At 40.2% G+C, this 27,966-nt stretch overlaps 1 protein-coding gene across 1 annotated transcript in view; it reads left to right on the top strand.

Moving 5' to 3' along the window:
* The first annotated feature begins 8,677 nt into the window (after positions 1–8,677).
* The window catches only part of UNC79 (unc-79 homolog, NALCN channel complex subunit), an 88,210-nt gene continuing 68,921 nt past the window's right edge, over positions 8,678–27,966 (top strand). The window contains exons 1-9 of the mRNA XM_026046433.1: positions 8,678–9,040; positions 10,620–10,740; positions 16,604–16,908; positions 20,178–20,348; positions 22,449–22,541; positions 23,462–23,517; positions 24,133–24,262; positions 25,767–25,831; positions 27,543–27,631. Of these exons, the coding sequence (XP_025902218.1) occupies positions 9,019–9,040; positions 10,620–10,740; positions 16,604–16,908; positions 20,178–20,348; positions 22,449–22,541; positions 23,462–23,517; positions 24,133–24,262; positions 25,767–25,831; positions 27,543–27,631 (1,052 nt within the window). The 5' untranslated portion in view covers positions 8,678–9,018. The remainder of the gene's footprint in view (positions 9,041–10,619; positions 10,741–16,603; positions 16,909–20,177; positions 20,349–22,448; positions 22,542–23,461; positions 23,518–24,132; positions 24,263–25,766; positions 25,832–27,542; positions 27,632–27,966) is intronic.

The raw sequence follows: 27,966 nt of genomic DNA, 5'->3' as shown, positions 1-27,966 counted from the left end.
TCTTCCCCTGCAGAGTGGCAGCAAAAGACCTCAGCACCTGCACAAGCCGACTACTGAGTGCTGAAGCGATGCACAAACATGACGTTACTCTCATGCACTGAAGTGATTTTCTGTGCACAAGAGATGCCTCTCCTGGCCAGGGTGTTTTGGCTGATGCTGGTTAACCCAGGAATCTGAGGAACAGCTCTAGAAATCATCCCTTAGTATGAGGTTTAAAGCCCCCATCAAAATGCAGGTAATGACAAACTCATGTCAGAAATCACATGCAGGTTTCAAATAGTATCAAAGGATTGGCTTAAACTACATGGGCTGTCTTTGTTTTGTCTCATTTGGTTCAAAATCTGTTTATGCTGCCTTTTAGCCTATGAATGTCAGGCAAGAATGTACTTTTATTTAAAATTCATATAGATATTCAGGTAATTACCTGACTGAAAGATGGACTTCGAAGGACAACACCATGAGAACATATTAAGAGTTGGTAACAGTGAATATCTCTGTGTAAAAACACATAAATATATACTTACATATCGATACATAGACAGATGGGTTTATACACATGCACATGCTTAATTTCATTTATGAAAAGCTATAGTTCAAGGCAGGAGAGATTAAAACTTAATATTTTCAGAAATGATTACCTTTCTAAAAATAGATTTGTTAATGCTTGGAGATTAAAAACAAACAAACAATGCTACATTTTGTCTCTTTGCTCAGAGCTTAATATTTGAAAACTTAATTCAAACAGACAACGGTCACATAAATAACGAATTAACCTCTGGAAGAGTTATTTTCTTTTTGCAGTATATTTCACTTAAAATACATTGTGCTTGCAGTTCTCACTGTTATTCTGTTAAAGTTATTAAGTTAAAACCCAACACAAAACACACAAACAGCGGGCTCCACGTCGCTTCCAAGCCTTAGCATCTCCATATCCAGAAATGTAAGTCCAGGAATTGGGTTGCAATTGGCTTGCAAGGCCATGCCATGACCTTGTGGCATGGGTCAATGTGGAAGCTGAGCCAAGCAGAGGTGGCAGGAGGCCTGGACAAACAAGGAGCTCCTGACAGAACTCACACAGAGCAAGGAGGCAACACAAGAGGGGAAGCAGGGGCAGGGGACCCCGGAGGAATGCAGAGGCAATGTCCAAATCCAAAAGGATGGGTTAGGAAAGCTAAAGCCCACCTGGGGTTGAATGTGGTGAGGAATGTGAGGGGCAACAAGAAAGGCTTCTAAAGGTACATCAGCAGAAAAATTAATAACACTAGGGAACATGCAGGCCCACTGCTGATCGGGACAGGGGCCTGGTGGCAAAGCATGTAGAAAAGGCTGAGGTACTCAATGCCTTCTTCACTTTGGTCTTTACTGATAAGGCTTGCCTTCTGGAATCCCAATTCCCTGAGGCCAGTGGGAAAGTCTAGATCAAGGAAGACTTACCCTTGGTAGAGAAGGATCAGGTTCAGGAACATTTAAGCTAGCTGGATGTACACAAGTGCATGGGACCTACAAGGTGCATCCATGTGTGCTGAGGGAGCTGAGCAAGGCCACCCTTATCTTTAAAAGGTCAAAGTTATCAGGAGAGGAACCTCCTAACTATGACTGGAAGGAAGCACATGTCACTACTATTTTCAAAAGGGGCAAGCACGAAGATCTGGGGACCAATAGGTCAGTCACTCTCACCTGGATCCCTGGGTAGGTGAGGGAGTAAATAATCCTGAAAATCCATTTTCAAACATACTAAGGACAAGAAGGTAATTGGGAGTAGTCAGTATGGATTTGTAAAGGGGAAATTATGCCTGACCAACCTGACAGCCTTCTGCAATGAGATTACTGGCTTGGTGGAAGAGGGGAAAGAAGTAGATGTTGTTTATCTTACTTTAGCAAGGTCAATGCTTTTTAACATCTTAATTTATAACCTAGATGATGGGACAGAGTGCCCCCTCAACAAGTCTGCAAACAATATGAAAGAGGGATCATACTGCTATGGGGTATGGGGTCATACTGCTATGGACAAGTGCGGTCACACTGCTATTAAGTGGAAATTTGACAGACTGGAGAAATGGGCAAAAAGGAACCTCCTGAATGTCAAGAAAAGGTAAAAGTCCCACAACTCAGGAAGAATAATTCCATGCACCAGTCCGGACTGGTGGCTGAGAAGCAGCTTTGCAGAGGAGGACCTGGGGGACAGCAAATTGAACATCATCAAACAATTGTCTCCTTGGGGCGAAGAAGGCCAACAGCATCCTGGTGTGTCCTGGGAAGAGCATCGCGCGCAGCTCTGCACTGCTGAGACCACAGCTGGAGTGCTGAATCCTGCCCTGACCACCAGCACAAGAAAGACAAGGACATGCTGGAGCGAGTGCAGCAAAGGCTATGCAGATGGTAAGAGCTAGTGGTGTCTGACATGTGGGGAGAGGCTGAGAGAGATGGCACGTGTTAGCCTCCAGTAGGGAAGGCTTGAAGCCCGGAGAGGGGGGCTTATCAGTACGTATAAATACCTGATGGGATGAAGTAAGACAGAGACAAACTCTTCTCAGTGACAGGATAATAGGCAATGGTTACAAACTGGGGTGCAGGAAAATTCCATTTAAATGTAGAAATCTTTCTTTAGTGTGAGGGTAGCCAAACACTGAAACAGGCTGGCAGAGAAGCTGTGGAGTGTCTGTTGCTGGAGGGATTCAAACTTGACATAGCCCTAGCAACCTTCTCTAGCTGCTGCTCTGAGCAGGAGAGTTGGATTATGTAATTTCCAGAAGTTCCTTCCAACCTCTAATGTTGTAATTTTGTAAAATTTCCACTCATCAACTCAGAAAATAACAGCTTGTTCTTTTTCCTTTTCCTCAGTTTGTATTTAAGTTTTCCATTCTCTGTTCATTTATTGTTGAAATTATGTTCTTGCACTAATGACTTGTGGACTTCCAGAGCCTGCAGCTTTTATGTGTGCTCTTAACTGAATGCATGCAGAGGTAAAAGCACATAGACATAAATCTAAGCTGCTTAAAACTGTTTCCAGTAAAGTACACATTTTATTAGATAAACTCATAAGGATCTTGCTGAGCAATGGTGTCCTCTATAGCACAGAGACATGAAAAATGTCTCCGAGAGCCACATTCCTGCATTTGTTGCTTCTTGGCGTTTCTTCACAAGCCAAAACATGAGTGTCTATATTTCTATTAATAAACCAGGCAATCTATCAAAGAGTTTCACCAAATAACAGATAAATTGAATTAGGATTTATGTAGGATTTAGGCATTGTTTAGGCATGTGCAAAGACTCTTAAGCAATAGTTTGCTTTCATATACCTAAACTATACATTGAACTATATAGGACTTTGTACAGTTAATGTAGGCATAACTGCCATTTTCATAAATTTAAAGCAAAGAAATTTTACATGATAAATGGAATTTGTATTTTCTCCATGTATTGCTTCATCAACTTGAGTGTTTTTAATAGACTCACTCAGTAAGTGAATGTGTGGTATGTTTTAAAAGATAGATATGGGATTTCAGTTCCTCTCCGTGCAACTAGTTCCCTACTGCTCTCTAATGATCAACAAAGCAGTTCAGCATGATTTGCTGCACCAACAGGCAGAGACTCATGATAAAGATGAAAACTCTTCCATGCCTGTTTGAACGAGGTCTGTAAGCCATCTGCCTGTATCTTCATCACCTATGTGCTGTGTTGTGAGGCCTACGTTTGAAGGGCTTGTAGCTCCAAGTGTCCTTCCCGGACAGATGATAAAAATCAATAAACAGAAAGGCTTTCATTGACTTTGGTAGAGGTTGGATCAGATATCAAATATTAGTTTCTGACAAGAGAGTGAATACAAGCACAAGCAGTTTCTGCCTCCCCTTGTTCATGGAGCTTTTTGCAGGATCTTGCAGAGAGATCAACAGATAGGAGCAAGTCACTGTCCAGGCCCACTGCTCTTTGAGTACTATTCAAGTAGTACTCTAAAAAAGTACTATTCAAAAAAAAAAAAAAAAAAAAAAAGGCAATTCTTCTCCCACCTAAGTGATGTCTTTCCAATGTTAATCGGTACTATTTTAGTTACCGCAGTTTGTTCACACTAGCCAGTGGCAGGAGTTTACACTGATTCCTCTCCCTCTTTGGGGTTTGCAAATAGAAGGGAGTGTGGAAAGAGCTGCATGAAGGTTGTGATGGCTTCAAGGAAAATGGAGTAAGAGCTCTGTTTTGGGACCAATTAAGTAGTGTTGGAAAAACATTGCACATTCAGTCTTTTTAGAAGATTGCTCTAAAAAGTAAGCCAACCAGTTAAATGCCAATGACTTCAGTTCCTGTCACAGAATGTGCATCATCCCCAAATCTGGGCTGCAGTAACTTGGACTCATTGTCTTACATGATGAGCAAGAATATTTACCTGCTTCTCTCCACCTCCATGGCACTGGCTTCTTTGACTATTGTGGGCCTACTTGTCTTAGGCATTCCAGCCCTCTGAGGAGAGAGAATATATTCCAATTGGCTTTGGATCTGCCAACTGTCCCATGCCCTGGCTGATGTAATCATACTGCCTCCACATATCTTTCTCAGAAGGATGAGGATGTGAAAAAAAATGAATGAGATTTGGAGAGTTTCAGAAAAGAAAATCATAGCTAGCCATTAACTTCTGAGTCCTAATATGGAAAAATGAGAGAGCTGGGGAACTAACAAGATGCACATTCATAAGATAATTTCTCTGGAATGATCAGAAGAATAAGGATTTAAATTGTATTAGTATTGTACTTTCTTTGAATGCTTTCAGTCAATGCTTCAAATTAAGTTTCTTTATTTCAAAATAATTAGGAAATACACAGTTGCTATATGCTGTAGAAAATATTTACCCTTTTTTTCACTTAGCATTCAGATCAAAACCAGTATGAGGTTGGCCTATTTCTTAAATTCTTGCTTTAGTAATGTGAATTTCTTCTATAACTGAAAAGCTTTAAAGCTCTGTTTATATATTCTGTCCATGCACAATGAGTATCACTTTCCATTGTTTTCAGATCAACAGTATTCTGTTTCTTCTGTTTTCAACATTTAAATTGTTACTTCAATTTACAAATATACAAATACATTTCAATACATAAATATCTCAGTATGCATACTCTGTATTACTTTGGGTACCAATATACTGTATGTAATATGTTTGCATATACATATATATACTGAAAAAAATGTCGAAAAAATAGCTATTTATGTGACTTGTATTTCTTCTGAAGTAGCAGATTCCATCTTCCTGCTTTAAGGTACCCCTAACTTTAAGGTAAGGTTATGTAAAGCACAGAATCCCTCTGCAATTGTTGGAAAGAACAGGCACCTTTGAAAGGCGACTCGGACCTTTGATGGGCAGAATGACTCTGGAGCAAAACTGCTGGACGTGCTCACGGAGGATAGGTTCCCAGCTTGAATGCCACAGGGATGTGTCTAAACTGAAGTGGGATCAGCAGGGGGCTGTGTGCTCAGTCAACTATACATACTGCTCAMTTCCAAAAAAAAAAAAAAAAAAAAAAAAAAAGTGTACTATTTCAATTTCCGTTGCTTTTTCTCTGGAATAAGAAAAAAAAGGTCTTTTTTCATGCTTTCAATATTTCTGAAAGTGTTATGTCTTTAAGCTTTTTAATGATACTTTCACATGGCAGAAGTCTACAGTTGTTACTGGGGTCCTCCTGAATGTCCAGAAGCCAACAAATATGTCTCCATATGTGAATCTGGAAGGGACATGCGACAAACCTCAGGCTCTTGGCTGTTCAGCCATCTTAGGTTAGAAACCGCAGGGATGTCCATAGCACAGACCTCCCATTCTGCGCTTTCCGTGCTCCTTTGGACCTCTGTGCTGAAGGGAGCTGCTTCTCCTTCCCGCTCCTCTTGCTATATCCCTAGCTCCACTTGCAGAAGAAGGAAGGAGATCCTGCCTCCTTGCTTGCGGCATGAGCAGTTCCTGGGGCCACCACAGGCACCTGGATGCTGCCTTGGCGTGGGTTCCTCATGAGGATTCCAGCATTGCCACCACACTTGGTCCTTCCACCCCACTTCATCCTGCACCCACGGAGCCTGGGCCATTGACTGGGACACTAGCTAAGGAGAGCGGACACATTCACATTTGGGGATCTAAGCTCAGCCCTCATCTCTTGAGGAAAGAAGTTACTGGCACGAGCGGCCGTCCCCGAGATGCTTGCAGCACTGAGAAAAGAAGAGGGGAAAATAAACAGATGGGATCATTGCACACCATTGAAAGCCCGGGGCACAAGCTGGGGAGAAGCCGCCCAGGCAGCAGAGCCCGTGCTGGAGGGAGGCTCCCTCGCCAGCCATTCCCGGCCGGCATTCCCGCCTCTCCCAACGCCCCCTCCCGGCGGCAGCGGGGCGGGCGGCGCCGCGCGCGCCCCCTCACGCAGCGCCTCGGCCTCCATGTTCCCCGCAGGGCGCCGTTAAGGAGCCCGTCGCCGCCCCCAGGCCGGCCCCGGGCGCTCCCCGCGGCTCCTCCTGCGTGGCGGGGCGGCCGGGGAGCTGCGGGGGGCGCCGGCCTCGGGGTCGCGGGGGAAGGAGGCGCGGGCGGCTGCGGGGCCCCGCGCGGCGTTGCGAGCCTCCATGTTGAGGGGCGCGGAGCCCCGAGAGGCGGCATGGGGGCTGCTCCCCGCCGCCGGCGCCTCTGCCCCGGCTGCCCGCGGCGCGCAGCCCCCGAGCGCCGGCCGCGCTCCTGCTCGGCCGGCGGGCACCTCGGTTACGGGAACTTGCTGCCCCCTTGGCGCCAGCCTTGCGGGTTTTCCAACCCCCTGCGAGAAGCCCTGTGTTTATGTAAGCCTGGGCTGCACTGGGCCGGTGAAAGCGGTGCTTGTGTGTTTGCTTTTCCCCTCGGGTTAGCGGGTGGCGTGCAGGGATGGATGGTGTTGCTATGAGACTGTTGCGCGAGCGCTGGTTCGAGGATGCGCTTCTGGCCTCCTGAGCGGAGCAGCGGCCCCCCGTTCCCGTGGCCCCCCGTCCCCGTGGCCCCCCGACCTGTGCAGCGCTCAGCCCTGCGCAGTGCCGCCCTGCGCCCCTCGCCGCGCCTCGCCTGCGCCTCGGCCTCCCGAATTCCTGCCCTCTCCTGCCCCACAACAGCCGCCTTTGGCGGTTAGCTGCCTTTCTGCTCTTTCTCCATTCCTGATGTTTTGCTAGTCTGCTCAATTTGAGCTGCTCTCTATATTTTTACCTGGCTGTTTTCTCTTGTCGTCTCCCTGTATTGCTCAGGAGACTGCACCTTGGCTCTGCCATGTCCCTCTTGTTTGATTGATTTTAAGGAGACTTTTTCTTAAAAACAGCCTATAGATTTTTTTTTTCCCTTCACAACACTTTCTTTTTTTCCTTCTCACAATGCCCCGGTAGAGTATTAAATTAAGGGGCATCCCCTGTGCTTTCTGACCTGCTGAATGGAATTTGTTTACTGATGCTGCTCCCCTGACTAGCTCTTATAGCACTGCCAAGGACTTTTTATATTATTTATTTATTTGTATTGTGGTGGACTTCTGCAAGGGTTCTATTGTAGAATAAATGGCTGCCAGGCAAAATTCCATGCCCTGACTGTTGCTCCTGCTACCTTGCTTGGCCAACAGGCAAGAATCAGAACGGCTCGGATAGGAGTCGCACGTCATAAGGGATCTGAATTTACCAGGAAACAGCAGCAAAATACCATGAATGAGGAAACATACTGATCAATACAGGGAAAGAAAGGAAAGTGGGGGAGGGGAAAAAAAAAAAAAAGAGGAAAAAGGCACTGGTCTAAACATGTATCTGTGGCTGTGCAGGAACTCTTCCCACCCGACAGCTCTGTTTTTTTGATTGGTTGCATAAGCAACAGGTTAAATGATGACAAGCTGGAAAATGGCCTTGAGAAGCCTCCCTTTTTTGTCATTGCATGGATTTTGTAATAAGTAGTCACAGTGACTTCCATTATCTGGCTCACTGCAACATCATACCTGAGATGTTCTGTGGTATTCAAAGATAGTTTGAATAATTGACATTTAGTTGTGCTAACTAACATTGTGGGAATGGCCTTGCCCTGTGCTTCATCAGGGCAATGGAAAAACATCTGTTAAGAGTTTTAAATATGATTCAGTCAAGGCTCACAGAAGGCCTGGGGTCTTAGTTTGGTCTATGTAGATGCTACAGAGATACCTAGCACAGCACCATGGAGTAACCTCACTGTTTCTTTTTTTAATGATGATCCTATGACAGTGGCTAAGCACTTCCACAGGGTGACATCCCTTTCTGCAGTGTGACTCTAGGTGCTCAGTAACTCGGAAAATAAGGTCATTTATGCACCTATGTAGCTTCAAGACTTGCAAGAGAAAGTGCCATCACAAAATGAAGTAATTATTTTTTTCTACATAATCCTATTTAGTTTTTTTTTTTAATACAGACGTTTGTCATCCTAGTAAAGGATATATGTCTGTCTTTAATTCTAGTAAACTGACATGCAGATCCAAAATGGGAGCAGAATTAATGAACAGAACAGACGAGTTGTGGGAAGAGGGGAAGAAAACAGATCTTTGTCAAAGTAAACTTCTTCCTCTGACCTGAAGTGAAACCCATGATGACCAAATGTTACCGTCTTGGCAGCTGTGTGGGAAGCTAGCAGTGGCAGCTCCCACAGACAGGGATAACCTACTAAAAAGCACAGCTTATGTGATGTAGGTCTATGCAGTGGCCTGAAATGCTTTAGTCTTAATTGTAGTTATAGCATGTGTGATGCCAGTGACAAAACATTTGCTTTCACTTGCCTTAAAAATAGTGATCTATTTTAATTATCCATTATAATCGTCTTAATAAGCTTATAAAGTATAACACAGGTGAGGAAATATATCACAATCAAGGTTGCTTATGCCTCCTTAGTCTGTTGCTCTTCCATATGTGTTATGACACCATTGCTAACTGCATTTTTCACTTGCCATTTTCCCACAGCCCTTCTCAGTCATGCAGTGGGCCTTCTGCCAGGGATGAAGCAGGGTGACACCATGAAGGCGGTTTTGTCTGTAGAAGCTTCACTTAATGCAGAAGTTGGAAGGGTGCAGTGAGTATAGCAGAAATAGGAGAGAAGAGATGAGCTTGATAAGGACTCGTTAAGTTGCATGACAAGAGAGCCAGTCTTCCAGCATTTAAGTCAAGCAATCTTCTTCCCCTGGTTATTAACTGAGTGATTCTCATTTTTTTGAGTAATTGACTTTCAATCATCAAGCCTAGTTTGTTGCTTGGTGTTGGCAGATACATTTAGATAGTTTGAACGTAAAACTGCCACATACTGCTATCTAGTTCACAAAAAAAAAAAAAAAGTGGCTCCCTATTTCAAGTCGGAGCCTCCAACAGCAAGATCAGACACTTTGCTCTTGATGCCTTTGCTTCAGTCTTGCTCCTTATTGTGGAGACAATGCCAGCTCTTTCAGTGCATCAGTGATGTAGAAAATTTCACAAGAATGCTCCTGAAATGTTCGGGTATAGCAGCAGAGGGTATAGGGAAATCCCTTTGGAAGTTAATACTGTGCAGAGAATTACTCTTAGTGCTTAAAGAATTACTCATGCTTAAATACATGGTGTTGAGCAGTGGGAATAAAACAAGGTGTTAACTGCTTGTTTAGAGAGCACCGTCTGTCTCCAACATTGAAGGAGCCCTGGGTGGGGTGGCAAGGGTAGATCTGGTTGTAGCTGGAGACTCTCATAATGAAAGTGCTCAAGGGGCTCAAGTAATTCAGAAGCTTGGCCCCTTTCAACTGTCTGTTGTGTGGTCTTGCTGCCCCCAGCATGCTGAAGAGTTCCCAGCCAGCTCTGCTTTCTTCGAGACTGTCTGCACGGACTGATGCCGTCAACAAGTGCTGAGTGTTCTAGCTGATGCTGTAGTTGAGCTGGTACAGCTGGTACAGTGGGGTACAGCCTCACTATTGTGTTTCTCAGCATGATGAATTAGTCTGAGCAGAGCATAAATGGGTACATAGTGTGCTCACATATCTCTCCATGAAATTATCTTGTGCCGTGCAGGCAATATAAAGCACTGAAGTTTAGTTGGATGATCACTTTCTTCCAACAATGATCGAGTCAATTTATTAGGAAAGATAATCAATGTTATTTCTTTAAAAAAAAAAAACAGCATCAGGAAAGATGCAGAGCTTCAGGACTGTCCAAGTCATTAAATAAACAGCACAGATCATTTCATATCAGTGTGTCACTGTGTAAATTCATAGCTGAAAATAAATCACATAAGCTCTCTGTATGTTAGCTTAAGTCTATTGCTTTGGCAATAGAAATATTTATCTACCTCTTAAGAACTATGTGTGATCCAGAGACCTTGTAAGTGAGTCCCAAGATCCTTGATGACACTGGAAAATTGTGTTTGTTTTGACTTGTTAAGACAAAGTCAGTCTAAAACAGATACAGACATTCAGGCATGCACTGCCTTCCTCTCCATCCCCTTGGCACACTTGCAGCAGAATATTCAATTAATTCTGCCCAATTAGAAAGAAAGGAGAGACTTATTCTTTGATGCAGTTCAGTTCTTCAGTTTCAAAGATTCAGAAATGCTGGGAACAGATGCAGTTCCCGGAAAGCCTGCAATGCACTAATTGAAAGTTTCTGTATTTGTTTTTTTGTCTTTTATCTAGTTGCTTCCAAAATCCGCTACCTTCAGGAATACCATAACCGAGTTCTCCATAACATTTACCCTGTACCCTCTGGAACTGACATTGCAAATACTTTGAAATACTTTTCTCAGACGTTGTTGAGGTAAGTTTAACTAATGCTCTGAAAGAAAAAAAATAAAAAGAATTGTGGGGGGATTCATTAAGTTTTTGCTTGGTTGCAAAATTCAGTGGGTCAATGCTCCAACAAAAAGATTCAGAATATAATTTAAGAAAACGGTCTGAATTTCTTCAGTGGCTGTTGCCCAATTAGCCCAGTTGAGCTCCTTAATGAATGGCTGATTCTAAATAAATAAATAAATACAAAAAAAGTGGTTAATTAAAGATTTGCTTGGCCCTCCAAAGCCTTAGCTGAGTGCACAAATATGCAGAACTTGAGAAGAAAGGTGATGATTTGTAGTGTTTTAGAGTTGTGTCCCTATGACCTTCTTGACAATCCTGCTGCTTCAGGATCCCAGAGCAATGAGCCCAAGGAGCAGAACTAGGTTCTCCCTGTCCTGGGCTCAGCTGGCTCTCACGTTCGGGTTCTGGTTCAGCTCTGCATAAGAGTCCGTGCCAAGTTTGGATCCAGGTCTGCAACGGATTGCATGGTAGATGAGGGTTGTACCAGATGAAAATCTGGGGATTTGATTTATTCCAGTGTTTAGTGACAATATATAGTGCTATAATAGGTAGTATTCAATACCATGTGATAATAAAATCTCTGTAGTATGGGAAATACTACTTCCCATTTTGCTATAAAGTCATTAAGAGTGACACCCAGATTCCACTTGCTTCCATAGTGCCACCTGTTGGATTCATATTTTCAAACTAGTTTTAAAATGGCTTTTGAAACTGAAGATTTTTTGCGGGGGAAGAGGATGGGAAAGTGCAGAGCAGAGGAACTACCCAAATTTTTGCCAGCACTAGTTTTCATATCCAGAAATGTTATGAAAGCATAAAAGCAGCATGTACTTATTAATATATTACCTGAGAAGACTATGTGCCTGGAGTCAGAAGCTAATTTGAAAATCCAGACCTCTGTCTTGTTTGATGAGGAAGTATTAACAGAATACAATTAACCTATGTATTTGTGCACATACTCCTATAATACAAATAAGTTAAGTAGCAAGAATTTAAAGTTGGAGGACAATTGTAGTTCATTCTAACATTTGTTGAAAACCTGTGGAATGTAACAAGGTTTTTGAACCTGTTTTTAAGTTAAATTTTTAGTAAATATGTGCTTATTAATTTACAATATTTTAATATATTTTGTATTTTAAAAGTACAGATTTGTAAAAGATATATACACAGAAATACTCATCAATGAAGTCTTTTTGCTGCAAACTTTAAAGTCTGATGTTTACTTCTGAATATTTTAAGAAGAGTCTTTTGACCATTGTGAAACTTTTTGCACTTACTAAACCTTTCAGGATGATGAAGAAACTTGCAGCAATTGTAGGAACTTTTTAAGAGCAATAAATGATATTTGTCTCACTAAATTGTAGCAGTAGAAAAAGATATTCACAGTTGTTGAAATTATCTCTGGAATGTAACTGTTTCTACATCGGGATTTTTAAAGAAGGAAGTGGCTTTTTCGGCTTTCTTTTGGACATTTTTAGACACTTTAATAGATCCTTTGCACAGCAGACACATTTAAATGACATTTGAGGATCTAAATAATAAAACAGTCTCCACTTAAATGTGGTTAAACAAGAAAGCTGGAATTCTGAATATTTTCCTTCCTTACCTCTTAGATGTACCTAGTGAGTGCTACAATAACATACATTTGTTTTGGGGGGAAAAAGTCCATGGAGACTGGTTGCATTTTGACTCTACTGCTTAAAGAAAACACACGTTTTACCACTCTGATGCCATCTTCCTAAGCAATACAGCTGGCATGTCCTGTGTGACAAATTCCTGATGTCCTATGAGCAGAGATATTTCTGGGCTTACTGGATGGGAGATGGGGAGGGAGAAAGAACACTTTATACTTAGCAGATAAGAAATAACAGTAAAAACTGAGCAACTGGATGTCTCTTTTTTTTGAACTTGGAATGGGACTGAACCAGAACCCTGATGCTGACAACCCTGAGCCTCATGGGGCAGAAATGATACAAGTAACTGAGACTCACACCCACAGGGTTCACAATCAGCTTCATGCTTTGTGAGCTTGGATTTGAACAGCCTCAGGGCTAAAGGGCACCAGAAATTCAAGCCAGGACTTGGCTCTAAATTTATGAACTGCTTTGTGATACTAAGCAAAGTGAAACCCATTTTCTACATCTTTATGACTGGGGAATTTGAACTGTGGGCCAAAGCTTGAGTGCTGTAGTTGAGCCGTTGTAAGTTTATATACTGGCTGATACTAAGAAAGAACCTGGATAAAAAGACAAAACAAAACATACCCTGTCTTTAGTGTAGCAGATGGAAAGAAGGAGATTCCCACTCACTGTATGCAGATGTCTGCTAGATTTATGCTGAAACAAAACGGCCTTGTCAAGGCCGTTCCAGGCTTTCTGAAGAGCATGTTCAGAAATTTCTTTGAATGTTCTGCATGCTGAGACTTCCTTCTGCCTCCTACACTGAGACTCCATTACATGAGGTTTAACATCAGTGATAGAGGAGTACATGGTGGAGAATATTTCCAGCTACAAGCAGAAAACAACAGATTCAGACTGCTAAGAGAGTACTGATCAAACAATATCAAAAATTGGCTTCCAGAGACTTTGGACTTGGTGTTCAAAATAAGTTGCTTCACCTTGCTGTTATTTTAAAATAACTCCTCCAAAATGTTTTCCAGTTGGGTTTGTACTCTCTTTGCAGCTGAATTTCTAGGGTAAGCATTTGGTGAATGTATGCAGTCAAAGGAGTAATGGAGGAATAGTTGAAGAAATAGTTGAAAGAAATTCCATATGATGATGGGATTTTACAGGTGTAGCTTTTACTGTTTATTATACTTTATCTTTCAATGTTATGAACAAGTTGACAGTGTTCTTTTCAGTGGACATATCCACTGTTTTGGTTCACATTCATAACTGGTTTAATCCTGCTAGCTGTAGCTGGATTGCACAAGGGATTTAATTTCCTCCTTTGCTCTGTAAATAGCCTCAATATATTGAAAGCTTAGGGGTGGTGGGGGCAGTTGTGCAATGGTTGAAACAATTCAATTCTTTATTTCTCTGAATAAACATCACATAAAATCACCGTGCACAATGCATAGCACATTGATTCATTTAGTTCCTCCTTAATTTTCTCTTTGGGCAAAAGCATTTCTTTACATTACAGCATGAATTTAAGTTTCATGCCTGCTCATTTTCAGTATTTTCACTTGAGGAATATGGCTTAATAAGCATCTTATAGAAAAGCTCATACTTGTTTTCCTAGAGAAAACTCTTTTTCTATATTTCTTTAGCGGAAATGTTTTACATAAGGGATAGGTATAAACGCCCAGTGGCTAATTAAGTCATGTTTATTTTGCTGCCTTAGAGAAATAGAGTTCTCATGAAGGCTTTTTAGGAAACCTTTTCTTGAAGACAGTAATTTCGAGATAGACCTACAGCAAAAATGTACAAGTTCTGAAGCAAGGTTTCCCAGCTGTCTTGCACGACATGGAGCAAGCTCAGCATGGAGTTAAGATCTGTAGGCACTTCAAGTTCTCAGTACTTGGTTAGTGCAGTATCAGGACCACACTGAAGAGATTGTTCCCTGCGTTCCCACTATAACATATAGGATAGGCACAAGATCAGATCTGAAAGTTTTCTAAATTTGGCATGACTGGAACTGTAATTAAGATACAGTCTCATTGCTCTTCCTGCTGAAAGCAGAAGGGTGCCCTAAGCAAGATACAAGGCTACACTTGGGTCTCTAACCTGAAGAGCTGTAGCTCCAGGTTAACAGGAAGGGAAGCCTTTAGTGCAACCTCTCTATCCCAGTCTTACAATTTCCAAAGCGAGGATTAATTAACACTATAATATCTTTTCTGGAAATAATTACCTTTTGAAGTGATGTGTTTGCCAGTAGAGGTATGGGTAATTGGTACCGTTAGTGTAGAGGGGTAGAATACAATTTACTATATTCATTTCTCTAAATAGGAGCTGCAACGTATGGCAAATGAAAGTCAAGCAAATTAAAATTTAATGCGGAAAAAGAAGAATCAGCACTCTCATAATTTGTTTTTAAAGTTACACTAGTTCTTAGCTGCTTTTCTGATATGATTTCATAAACATGTTCATGAGAGTCTTAGATATCTCTTTTCTTGCACTGGACATTGGGTAACAGAAAACAAAAGAATCTGGAAAATATTTAAGACACAATGAAAAAGCAAAAAAAACCCATGCAGTTTCTAAAACTAGACTATATGTATTCCTGACTGCAAGTTGGCATGTCAGGCTTGCTTGATGGTAGCTCTTTGGCAGAAAGCTACTTCTACAAGTGTTAATGAATGGCACCTCCTCTTACAAGCACCTTAACATGAGTATAATTTACTGGCGTGAGTTGCATTGACTTACGAGGTAGGTTATGGTTGTGCTGAGGTGGTTTTAAGACAGGAACCTCTGTGCTATTGAAGAGGACTGAGATTTCCAGGAGTGTCCCTCCTTGACATAACTCTGATCTTCAGAAGTCAATTTAAAATAAATTGTGATGCTGCTGATTTGTTTCTTATAAGCTTTAACACTGACTTTAGGAACAGGGTTAAGCCAACAGCAATCACTTTTGGAAATCTCACTCCCTGAAAGGGTGTACTTTTTAACTATTGTGTGTGGTTTAATATATTTAAAAGGTGTGTTATACTTCTATAGGCACATATGAAGGTTACAAGCTAACCCTATATTGCTAAACTTGTACCACTGCTTAAGCAGCAGTTTATTTCTATTTTTAAAGTAGCATGGTATCTTTTTTCTTTTTTCAAAAATTGGAAGGACATGTTTACAACATTTTTAAAATGACATAGCAAGCTGATTGACATAGAGCCTCTATTTTGATTCCCACTAAATCCTTTTTATTTTTTTCAAATTATCTCTCCTTTAGTCTATAGTGAGTTTTGTTGAGTAATAACGTAAGTAGCAGCAGGAATGTATGATAACACCCTGTCTGATCTGTAGTTACATAACTGGTTTTGCTTGCTTAGCCCTTAGATTTTGAAGGTAACTATTTACCCAAAGAGTGTTTGTATTTATAAAGTAAAATGTTTCCTCCCAAAACTTGGGCAAAATTAAAAACACACATGAACAACCATTATCATTAGCTCACAAACATATGCTAAAGACCATCTACTATATATTATTTTATAGCTTTTCCAAATGTAGTTTAGTAAACATTTTAGAAATATTATATTATTTCTAAATCCATGTGCCTGTTTAAACTTCATTATCTCAAATGATACTGACTTGAGTGGTCATGAAACAGTATCATAAAATACATACAGACATTATTTTGATGCAATAAACATGTGATTTTTAAGATTATCTTAACAAACACACATGTTTATTCTTTGCTAAAACATGTTTCTACAAGTGCCACACCTATATTTTACATGTTTTCAGTCCGTGCAAAATTTCACAGCAAAAAAAAAAAAAACCTCTCAAAATATTATCAGAGGAAAATACCAAGATATTGGTGACATATATTGATGCTGCTATTTTCTCATAGCAAACACCAAGAAATATGCTCAACTGTGAAACATGGGTAGGGCACTGAAACATGCATTTTTATATTTTTGCTCCTTATGAACCAGATAACACATGAGATGCAATGAAAATTTTCATAAATGTCAATTTTTAATTCTCCTATTTTGAAGCATGAAAGTGAATGGTTGCTAGATTTGTAGACACACTGGTTTTGGTAGAGATTGCATCTTATGTGGGAGGTATCTGGTGTTTTATTATTTGTTTTATAGTGTCATTTCAATGTAATGTGCTGTTCTTTGTGTCTTTGTTGTCTCTTTTTTTTCTTTGTCCCCCCAACAGCATTTTGTCCCGCACAGGGAAGAAGGAGAATCAAGATGCCTCCAATTTGACAGTGCCCATGACCATGTGTCTTTTTCCTGTGCCATTCCCACTCACCCCATCTCTAAGACCACAGGTCAGTTCCATCAACCCTACTGTTACTCGCTCCCTCCTTTACAGCGTCCTGCGAGATGCTCCATCTGAACGTGGCCAGCAAAGTCGTGATGCTCAGTTATCAGACTACCCATCTTTGGACTATCAAGGACTTTACGTGACACTGGTGACACTGCTGGATCTAGTTCCCTTGCTACAACATGGTCAACATGGTAAGCAGGCCCTTGAACCCTTCCAGTACGCTTAGCTTCAGTGCTGTGAACCATGAGTGAGGCGTAAATACAGTACAAGAGATGGGCCTAAACTGACCTGGATCTGGAATTCAAATCTTCCGGGATGTATTTATATCCAAGTGTTTGGTGTGACTTGCTTAAATAAAACATGTTTTTTGCTAACTGTGGATTTGGATTTGAATTCTGAGGCTGACTCATTTTCAGTGATATGTTGGTGATATGTAATTAAAATATGTTGGAATGTGACAAAAAGTAATACGAGTAGGTCTGAGCCATCTGGAGGTTTAATTTGAATCTGCTGGGATATCATCTTGAGACTGGTTTTTTGGGATGACTCCTTAAAGAGGCATGAACTAAGTGCAAGTGCATTATCTGGTCTATCAGGAATATGCAGATTGAGTGTTTTGGTGAAGGTCCATCTCTGAACAGAAGGTAATATATGTTTGATTGAAGAAAAATCTTCCTAACCATGGTAATGGAGGTGGCTTTAAAATTATTACTGGGTAAAAAAAGAGAACAATATATCTCTCTGGCTCAGAAAACCCCAATTTGCTGTGTAACAAGATTTATGTGACTGCTGCATTTGTATTCTGTTCCTTAAGTTCTGCATATGTACAGCTTGTTAATCTCTGAGTGCCCATACTGTGAATCAGGAACTCAGTACTTGCACTGTGGTGTGTAAGCCAAATACTAATTGTCACCATGATACAGGGGAGTGAAATTAAATGTTTCAGTGCAGGGAGGATTGTGGCCCAATTTGATAAATTGCTGAAACTCTTTAGCAGGAAAGCTGCTTCAGCTGAGTTCTAAATTCCTTTTGAATTGTCAGCATCATATTTTACATAGACTGCTGTCTTTGGTAATGATGGTGTGACCTTGGAAAAGAGGGCCTGTAGGGAATTTTTGACTTTTAATTTCTGAATTTAATTTCAAAACACTTTAGGTAACATGATGTTAATTAGCATTGAATGGAGACTTGTAAAGAACAAGTGGTGTTGAACAAAAACAGTTTCCTTTCATGGCAGCACAGTGATCCTCCTGGTGGGGCCTCCTTGTCCTCAGCCAGGCTTTGGTTGCTCTCTTGCTTGACGTTCTGATAAGCAATCAGAGCATTTGCCCCACTTATGTGGGGCAAACACTCCAGGAGTAATTACCAGTGGATCATGGCAGCTGCAAGAATGTACCCAGTGGGTTTCTGACAGGATTATATGCTAGGTTTCATGTTGTTGTTATTAATATTTGGCTGATGGAAATGAAAACATTGAGATTTGCAGGTGATATCAAGAGGGGGATAATAGCATGTCCTCCAGGTGAAACAAATCTAATTCAAAAGGATCTTGGCAAATTGCATACTATTTTAACTCTTCAATTCAGTTAGGATGCATGTAAAGTACTGTATTTAAGTGAAAGAAATCATATACAGAAACAAAGTGGGAGAATATAAGCTTGAAAGCAATACTGCAGAAAGCTCTGTATGTTATTGTGGATCATAAATCACAAATATGCTAATATCATACTAGCAATATATAAATGGGAATTTTTGTGTATGAAAAAACTAAGGTGTTTTTTATTGCATTTTATTCTGACAGCCTTAGAAAGGCCTTGGCTGGAACAAAATGTTAAAATTAGTCCATCTAGTCTCAAGAAGAGAGAAGGCCAAGAAAAAGAATCAGAGAGCTGTGAGGTCTAGGAAAGCTCACCTGAACCGTGAGAAAAGCCTGAAAGAACTGGATTTGTTTAGGCGAGGATTAAAAGGAGACATGATACTCATATGAAAATATATAAGGATTGCTGCAAAGAGAAATAAACTCTAACAGACCATGCTGGAGTCACGTAGGATAAGCAGTAGCAGTAGGCTTTAACTGCAACAAAGGAAATCCAAAAAAAAAGAAAAGGCCATTTAATGGTAAAGATGGTCCAGCAGTAAGATGAATTGCCTGGAGAAGGTGTGAAGCTTTCAATCTTGCCAATTTTTAAGAACAGATTAGATAAACATCTGCCAGGAATGATGTTGTTGACTCATTCTAAGGTTAAAGGGAGGTTGCTCTGTATTTCCCGTGGTTCTGTGTGCAGTGACTTGCAATTTATGACACAACTTGTTATTTGTTCCTCCCTCAGCATAGCATTTGATTAAAAGAAAAGCATTTTTTTTTAACAGAACAATCAATGTTGTTGGGTAAGTACAACTGGAGCACCAGGTGGATTCTACAAAGTTGACAATATGGTAAATATCTATAGCAAGAGAGAGAGGCTCTCCAGCATTAAGGATCTGACTCCAAAGGCAAAAGGAGTGGTTACTTGCTGTAATTCATATGATGTTAAACCTATAGGTTGATCTCAAAGTATTTGCAAATACAGGTATAAATCATCCTAGTATATAAGAACTTTAAGGCTGAAGGCTTAAAGTTGTGGAGGAAATCAATTACAAAAGAAACTGCCTTCACGCAGGGAGAGGGCTCTGTGATGCACCAAAATCATCCTACAGGTTCCAGCCTCATGTTGCTGCAGCCTTTTTCTGAGGGCTGTTGAGCTTTCCCCGCTCAGTTTCTCATTAGATAGTATAAAAATGCCACCGTAGCCAGACAATCATCTGCCCCTTCTATATAGATGTTAAAGCTGCACTTTTCTTCAGCATCCCTTCCAAAGCTTATAATTAATCAGATTAAATCTGGAAATTCTGAATAAATATCCAGTTCTTTTTAAGCCCTGGCCATTTTTGGCCTCCATGGCTTACTGTGCAAGCAAGTTTCATAGTTCAGTCACATATTATCTGAAAAATACAGTGATGCTTCCTTTTGCATCAATCGTCGGAGTCAGAGTGTCCATGTGGGGTGTGTTTTGCAGCTCTCTTAAGGATAATTAAGAGCAAAATCTGATATCCAATGGCTGGGATGCTTTTTGCATCAAATTCTTACCCAATCAGTTATTTCTAATAAAACTTCTACTTCAATCCAGACTTGTCTATGTGGAGGAGCTAAATTTATTTATTGTGGTGTTTATGTTCCTCCAAACTGGCTGCGTACTGTTGAACAGATGTTTCCATTCCTCTTAGGAGGGGCTTAAAAATAGTGGGCCAAATCACCTGTCTGTTAGTTTGTAGTAGTTAAATTTCTGAAATAACCTGAGGAGAAAGCTTGAATCTAAATGTATTTTTTTGGTAGTTTTGTTAGCTAAACATTTTTACAAATAAGATTATCCTTATTTTTTTCAATGTAATGATTCTGTGTTTATTTTATTTTATTCAACAGATCTTGGGCAATCAATTTTTTACACTACTACATGCTTACTTCCTTTTCTCAATGATGATATTTTGAGTACTTTACCTTATACAATGATTTCAACATTAGCTACCTTTCCTCCATTTCTACATAAGGATATTATAGAGTATCTCAGCACATCTTTTCTGCCTATGGCTATATGTAAGTAGCACTCATTCTGGTCTTGTTCTGTCTCGGAAAGTGGTACACTGCTATAATAATATCAGATAGGATTCAGTGTTTGATTTGTCATAGAGTTGTAATGGGACTGTAATTGATCTACCTTATGTATATACAAGAATAATTCCAGGTGACCGTTTTTCTGAAATAGATAATTCTATGGACATATTTATTTATTATGCTCTCTTACTGTGTGACTTCTTTCATTTAAAGGGTGGTGTTAAACTTAAGAAATGCATTATTCTGAGGCTCACAGACCTTCTAGTGACAGCAGTGCAAGTCCTGAATGCAGTCAATGGACAGAGAGAGTACTTCTAAGATGATTGAGCAATTGTGCAATGTAGCTTTTGTGTCTGAATTGGATTTGGATGTACAAGAATGACTCTGCTTTGGATGCAGTCTTGAGCAACCTGCTCTAGCTGACCCTGCTTTGAGCAGGAGAGATTGGACTAAATGATCTACAGAGGTCCTATTCAACCTTAACTGCTCTGTGCTTCTGTGAGAATGTCTTTTCCTTATTTGCATTTTAGACCTTTATGGAAAAACATGAAACTCTTCTTTTGTACTGAGATCTACACTCAAGTTGGTGATGACCATGGAGGATGCTTTTACAACATGGAAAGAAGCATGGTCCAGATTTTGTAGAATAAGATTTTGTGGAAACTGGTCACCTACATTTGTTGGCTCCACCACTTGGTGGTCTTGGAGAAGTTCTTACCTGTTTTGGACTTCAGTTTACCATGTAAAATAGTCCCTTGTAGATGTTTCAGTGAGGTTTTCTGTTAGCTGTAATGGAAGATCTATGAACAATATGCAAATACTACAGTATTTTTCATACAGATGTGCAGCAGGTCCTCTTTGTGTTAATGTTGCATTAACTCTTTCCCCCCAGTATTGTCATCTGTTAATGTAGGTGATTTATCCTGTTGTATGTATCTTTAGATCTCTACAACTGTTCTTCAAAGCAACCAGTTGAGCCAGATCTGTCATTAATAGAGCCCGTTCTCTAGTTGTCCTTAGCAGAGGTAGCATCCAGATAACTGAGAGCAACCTTTCTTGTGCTGTGTTTTCTCAAGCACTTCTGCTTAGATTTTGCATGAAACTAGTCTGCTTTACTTTGCATTTTCTTTTAGTACTGTGAGAGAGAGAGACAAAGACAGAAAACTTTCCTCTGAATCAAACTGAAAGGGAGGAAGGATTGTATGAATCTCACTGAACTGGTGGCTGCATTTCTTTAGCTGCATCCTAAATCCCTGGTATCTGGGCCCTGGTAGCCAGGGTTGGGAAAGTGCTCACGAATGAGGGCAGGAGAGGACATGCCACGCCTCTGTAGAAGGTTGCCTTCACAGCAATAATGTCACATTATTGTTCGGGAAATAAGCACCTACCTCTGCTGTTTTTTTTCCAACTATGCTTCTAGGTAGTAACCAATGAACCAGACACAAGAAGGAACTCCGGCCATCCCCATCATGTGTGGGGTCAGAGTCCCAGCAGCTTGGCTGCGCTTTAGTATTGCTGTTCCTCAGTACCCTAACACACCTCACAGAACAAGGGAACTACATTTTCCTGTATGTAGCTATACTATAACTTGAACTCATGACATATGATTTCCAAGTAGTTATCTGTACCCTTTATCAAGAGCCATCGGCTGCCACCAGCACCAAAACTTCACATCTACCTCAACAGCAGGCCTTCCATTTTTCTTGTTTCTTTACACTCTACTTTATCTTGCTTTCTGTAAGATCCAGCCCCTAGGTACATGTGGCTGCATGCGTGAGACTGTTCTGACCTCTCTGTGGGTTTATGAAGTGAAGGCCTTTATGAAGGCGCCAGATGATCGCTGCCTGATAATGGAGCTCTGAGAAAGAAGTCTTAGAGGTCTGGGAAATGAAGTGTATGCTCTGTGAGACAATATTGTATTTGGGCATCTCTTTCTTCTTTCACTAGAGAAGAATTTTTGCCTACTGGAATATAGAATGTGATACTGTGGAAATTTTATTTGCGTCAGTTGTATTGAGAATTATATTCTTGCTTAATTTCCCTTGCTTTATTTATTTATTTATTTTTCCTGTTTCTTTTAAGTGGGATCCTCAAAAAGGGAAGGTGTTCCAGCCCATGTCAATCTATCTGCATCATCAATGCTAATGATTGCAATGCAGTACACATCAAACCCAGGTATGTGTAAATAGGCAACATGGTGTCATTCTTTGCAAAGGCTATGAGTTGTTTAATATGGTATTTACTGTGTTAAATTCCACCACCTGAAAAATTAAATTGTTGAGAAAATCTGTCTCAGCATCTAATGCAAGATGAAAAATAAGGTATTTTACTCAAAACTGTACTCCAAGTACGTTGTTTGAAGTATTTATTACAGCAATAAGAGATCCCAGTGCGATGAACAGATAGTATTGGGCCCAGGATTAGAGACTCTGAACTATTCTAATTAGAAATCTCTGAATGCAAATGCTATTCTCTCTTACTGTGGTGGAGCCCCCAGTTAAGTCAGTGCAATTACACACTGAATAATTTAATCGGAGGGAATTGTCATATATCACAACAGACAACTCTCCCATTTTAGGTATTCATCTAGGGGGTAGATGAAGCTCCCTCTTCCCCAGCTGTGTGTGCATGAGAAGAACAATGTCATGCTAATTTAGAACACAACAGTAAATAAAAGCACATTTTCAAAAAGCTATTTATACTTTAGTTTTTTTTTTTTATTAAATATTCTATTTTTGATTCCCAGTTCTCAGCTATCACAGGAAAATTTGATCCTGTGGTTTGGGAAGTCAAAAAGTTGTTTGCTGGCTCATTTGGCTGTCATGTTTATGGCAGAGTGGCTCCCAGAGCCTGTGGTGTATGAGGTAGTGATGTTCTCTTACACACTTTGCATTAACATGTACATTACTGTCTCAGGATGAATGACTAGTTATCTAATTACAGCTTTAATTTATTAGCACACCCTATAAAATAAAAAGCAATTAAATTGAACGTAGAGCTTTGGACTGACAAAGGAAAAGCAGTCTGCTAATCACCACTTCTGTTACTTGAGTTTCCATTTCAGTATTATGTCTATGCTGTCTCTTCTTTCTCAGTGTATCATTGCCAGTTGTTGGAATGCCTCATGAAATATAAGCAAGAAGTATGGAAAGTAAGTTAGTGATCATATATGCTTTGCAACAAGGACTGCATTTGGACTGTAAACATAAATGCTTTGAAACATGGACTAACTGGGTGCCAGGAAGTACTGGGTGATCTTTTTAATCATTCTCCTTCATAGTTATGTAAAGGAATGTCCCTCACATTTTAGTTTGCAGAAGCAGCTTCATGCAACACAGCTCTAGTTGGATGCGGCTCCATTTGGCAGCAGTTTTATAAACATTTTAATAATCATTAATAACCAATCTTCTACAGTTATGTTGGACTGAGCTTTTATGAGGGCTTTTTGTGAGTGTTTTTGAGCTTTAATCTGGTCTGCATCTAGTTATTTATCCACATCACCCCTTTTTTTGGCTAGACAAAGGCTTCATTTGCTGTATATCATTATAAAATATGTGTGGAGCTGCTGGTAGCTTTTGGATGTCCTAGTCAAACTCAGAAAGCTGCTGTGAAATGTAAAAGCTAATTGTAAAAGCTTACCAAGGGTGATTGGTAGATGTAAAATGTGTGTTTTTGTGTTCAACTATCTTTGCAAACATAAATAGTATGCATTGAGTTGTGTTTTCCTATCTTGCAAAATAAACACCTCATATCTGTCTTTGCTTAGGATCTGTTGTATGTAATAGCCTATGGCCCATCTCAAGTTAAACCTCCAGCAGTACAAATGTTGTTTCACTACTGGCCCAATTTAAAACCCCCTGGGGCAATCAGTGAGTACAGAGGCCTGCAGTACACAGGTGAGTGTAGATGTTTTTATATATACCAAAATAAATTTTATATAGGAAATTATAGTGTTTTAATGTAAGATGCTTATAATGGTAAAATATGTTTTGAAATCTTTTGTACTGTCTGTATTTTCTTAAGTATAAACAATAGACATTGTGTTTTCAGAAGATGATGCTACAGAAAATAACAATTGTGATCATGGCCAGTAAATATTTTGTGTTACTTCCAATACTAACTAAACAAAAGCAGAAGGAAAAAGGAGAAGAAATAAATACAGCATTTAAAATGGTCCATAAAACTGCCACTTCCACAAGGATTCTGTCTTACGTTCCTTGCAATTATTGCTCTTGTTGCTATTGCTGCTGCTGTTGCTAAGACTCTTTATCCGGCTGTTATTGTCAAAAAAGTCAGGCGGTGTCAGGTGCAGTCAGTTTAATGGATAACTTCCCAAAGCTGAGTACAGAGTGAGAATGAGAGAGGAATTCAGCGAGACAGCTGGAGCTGAGGAGGAGGTGGCACAAGGGCCTTTCCCTACCCAGCTCCCTGCTGATAACGGCTGGGTTGTGTTCCTCTTGGTGGTGGGGAGGACATCGCTGTCCTGAAGCTTGCAAGGGGCTTTTCCAGCCTGCCTAACTCTGCGCTTTAAGGTCTTGTTTTCATTTGGGGATATGGTTTTTACTGCTAAAATTTCTGCACTAGAAGACCACTTTTAAAATAGTAAGAATGAAGGATCGGGAGGAATTTTAGGAGAATCTCTAGAGCAACTTTAGCTGTGAACTTCAACTTGAACCTGATTCACATATGCCTTGAGCATTCTTGATAGGTATTTGTCAAATCTTCATTAAAGCCTTCCATTGAAGGACTGAACTGTCTTGATTCTTAGGTATTTCTCTTTCTCATGAGTAATTCTTTATATATATATATATATAAAAATATATATATCAATCAGTATATATAAATCTTTATATAAATTCTCTGCTAGTATTTCCCAGAATGAGGTTTGAGTTTTCTGCAGTCACCTGACACTTTGACTTTTGGACCTCCATACAGCGTCCAAGTGCTGCTGCTTGATTCGCCTTTGTTGCTTCTTGCCATTATAACACTAAGGCTTCTTCCCTAGATGGATTGTTTTATTTATTTATTTATTGTCATGTCTATGTTTGCATATTGCCTGGCATTTATGTGGATTAAGCTGCATGTATTATCCTGCTTCTGGAGGGAAATAATAATCAACTAATTCAGGATCTGCTGGGTGCAGGAAGGAGTTAAAGATCTGTGGCTGTGTCTAAATTTTTCCTTTTCTTTGGATTCATAATTAAATATCCATCAGGTCAGAAGACATGTATAATCTAAATCTAGGTTGTTTATGGGAATTATTATGCTTCACAAAGTATATGGTTAGGTTGCCTCCCATTTTTGTATCGCACTTAGAGCAAGAGGATTTGGTACTACTAGTCATAAAGAATATAAATATCTCATCTCTGTTCATTAATCTGCTGTATTTCAATTTTGCAGCCTGGAATCCTATTCATTGCCAGCACATTGAGTGCCATAATGCAATTAACAAACCAGCTGTAAAGGTACTGCTGTTTCTAGCAGGGGGGTGGGAGGTGCCTGCTGAGATTTGAGCCCAGCCATATGCCCTGTTTAAGGGCAGGTGACTGAAGGTGTAGGTGCTAAGAGAACAGCATGGCCTATGGGGGCTAAAGGCACCACAACTTTGTGAATATGTTCTGGACTTTTCTAAGCTGAGTTCTAGCTAATCAGTATAAATATTTTCCTTAGCATACTTGTGTATGTGTGTGTGTGGATGGTATTACATATATAATATTTTATGTTGGTTAGAGAGGTACGTGTGTACGTTGGTATCTGAGTGCGGTCATACGGTTCTTGAAATTGAAGCAAAGCCCATTAGCTCTGACTGTGATTTTTTTTTTTTTCTTGGAGGGGGCCCTGTATCAAAGAGCAACAAAGATTTACTCGTCTTTTTCATAGACACTTTTAAAGGAAATAAATGGTATCTTCCCTGTTTTCACTTAAGCTAACAGAAAGTAAAATGATTTTCCCAGGATCGTAGAGCAGTGCAGAGGCCGTAATAGCATCCCAAATCCAGAGCATGCTACTGTTGGGAGTAGCATTTGTTTCTGTTAATTTGTATTGTGTTAGGTTTGCAGACCTGACTGCTGTTCCTGGCGTTGTTCAAATGCTGCCATAATTCCATTACTCAAAGTTCTTCAGTGAGCTTTTTTTCTGCTGAGGAATGATGATGATATGAGATCTCAGGTCCCACAGGGGACCACTTCCTTCCACTCCAGCCATTCTCCGTGATCCCTTTTCCACTCCGTAGGAAAAAAACCTAAAAGATGTTGCTTCATGACCTCAAGATCACTAGATTCAGGCTAATGACTAAGGAAAGAATGCTAATGAATCTTAGAGTTCCAAGTTTAATGGATGAAATATTTAAATACTTTGAGTGGTTTCTTAGCTTACTTTTGTATGACGACACTCTTGTCTTTGTGGTATTAGATGAAATGGCCCTTGCATAGGTTAATGGAAATCTGAGTAGCAAAGACCAGGAACACAAGTGAGCCATTTGCCTTTGCAAGTAGCATCTTGCCCTTGGATGGACCAAGAAGGCATTGAAGTGGCTAACAGGAAGAAGTGAAGATGTTGTGTATGCATACTACTCCTTAGCTTTCCCTTAAACAACACAAAGCACTTAACTAAACATGTATGTTCATATTGTTAGGTGACTGCCTAACACACAGAAGAATAAAAGCTAATCCAGCACAGAGAATTGAGTTTGGAAAATGGCAACCTGTGCTGCTGCGTGTCCATAATTCATTTTGTCACCAAATCATGCTTTATAACTAACAAATATAATAGCAAAATCTAATTTTTGTCAAAAGAGGTAGAGAAACCTAGACTTTTCTCTTACCCAGTTCAAAGCAATGAATCCTCTAAATGTCATTTTTTGGGGGGGGCGGGCCAGGGAGGACAAAAACCAACTAAACCAGTAGTGACTGTGAAATATAAGTAAATGTGAATGTGCAATATAGATTATGCTTTAAATTCAGAGTGAAAATGGTGATTCTTTTTAGCTATATACTTTGGCAGAAATAATGTAAGATCTCATGCTGCCAGGTCCTGAGTGCCCTCCTCTGCTTCACTAAGTATTCTGAAGGATTGCCTAAGCTGTGTTGTGTTGTGTGTTATAGCTAGAATGTGTTGAACACTACCTCAGTGATATTCCACAGGCAGATGCATTAATTCCTTTCCTCTGTGTTTCAGATGTGCATTGACCCTTCCTTGTCCGTGGCCTTGGGTGATAAACCACCTCCCCTGTATCTTTGTGAAGAATGTAGCCAGAGAATTGCAGGGTAGGTAAACTGAGAGATGGAGCAAGGCTGGGTGTAGTCTGTTAAGCTGCACAATTTGAAGCAGTCTGCTGCAGAGGACTGTTTCATTATGACAGCATATGACTTACAGACAACCCTATTGACACCCCTGCCTCCCACTCCCTGTATTTGAGGAAGGGTTTCGGAAACTTGCCAAGCAAGATCAGCATTATTTTGGACAGCAGAGTTTTAAAGGCTGAATGAATCTCTGAGTGAATTGATACTGCAGGATGCATCGGCTGCATTAGGGGAAACTACTTATCAACCTTTTGCTCATAAAATGTTTTCTTTCATCATCTCTTGGTAGTCATTAAAAG

The sequence above is a fragment of the Nothoprocta perdicaria genome, unplaced genomic scaffold, assembly GCF_003342845.1.
Source record: "Nothoprocta perdicaria isolate Ctin4 unplaced genomic scaffold, notPer1 scaffold_108, whole genome shotgun sequence".
NCBI classification, from domain to species: Eukaryota; Metazoa; Chordata; class Aves; order Tinamiformes; family Tinamidae; genus Nothoprocta; species Nothoprocta perdicaria.
Note: the sequence above shows the minus strand (reverse complement) of the source record. Positions and strands in the feature narration are given on the sequence as shown.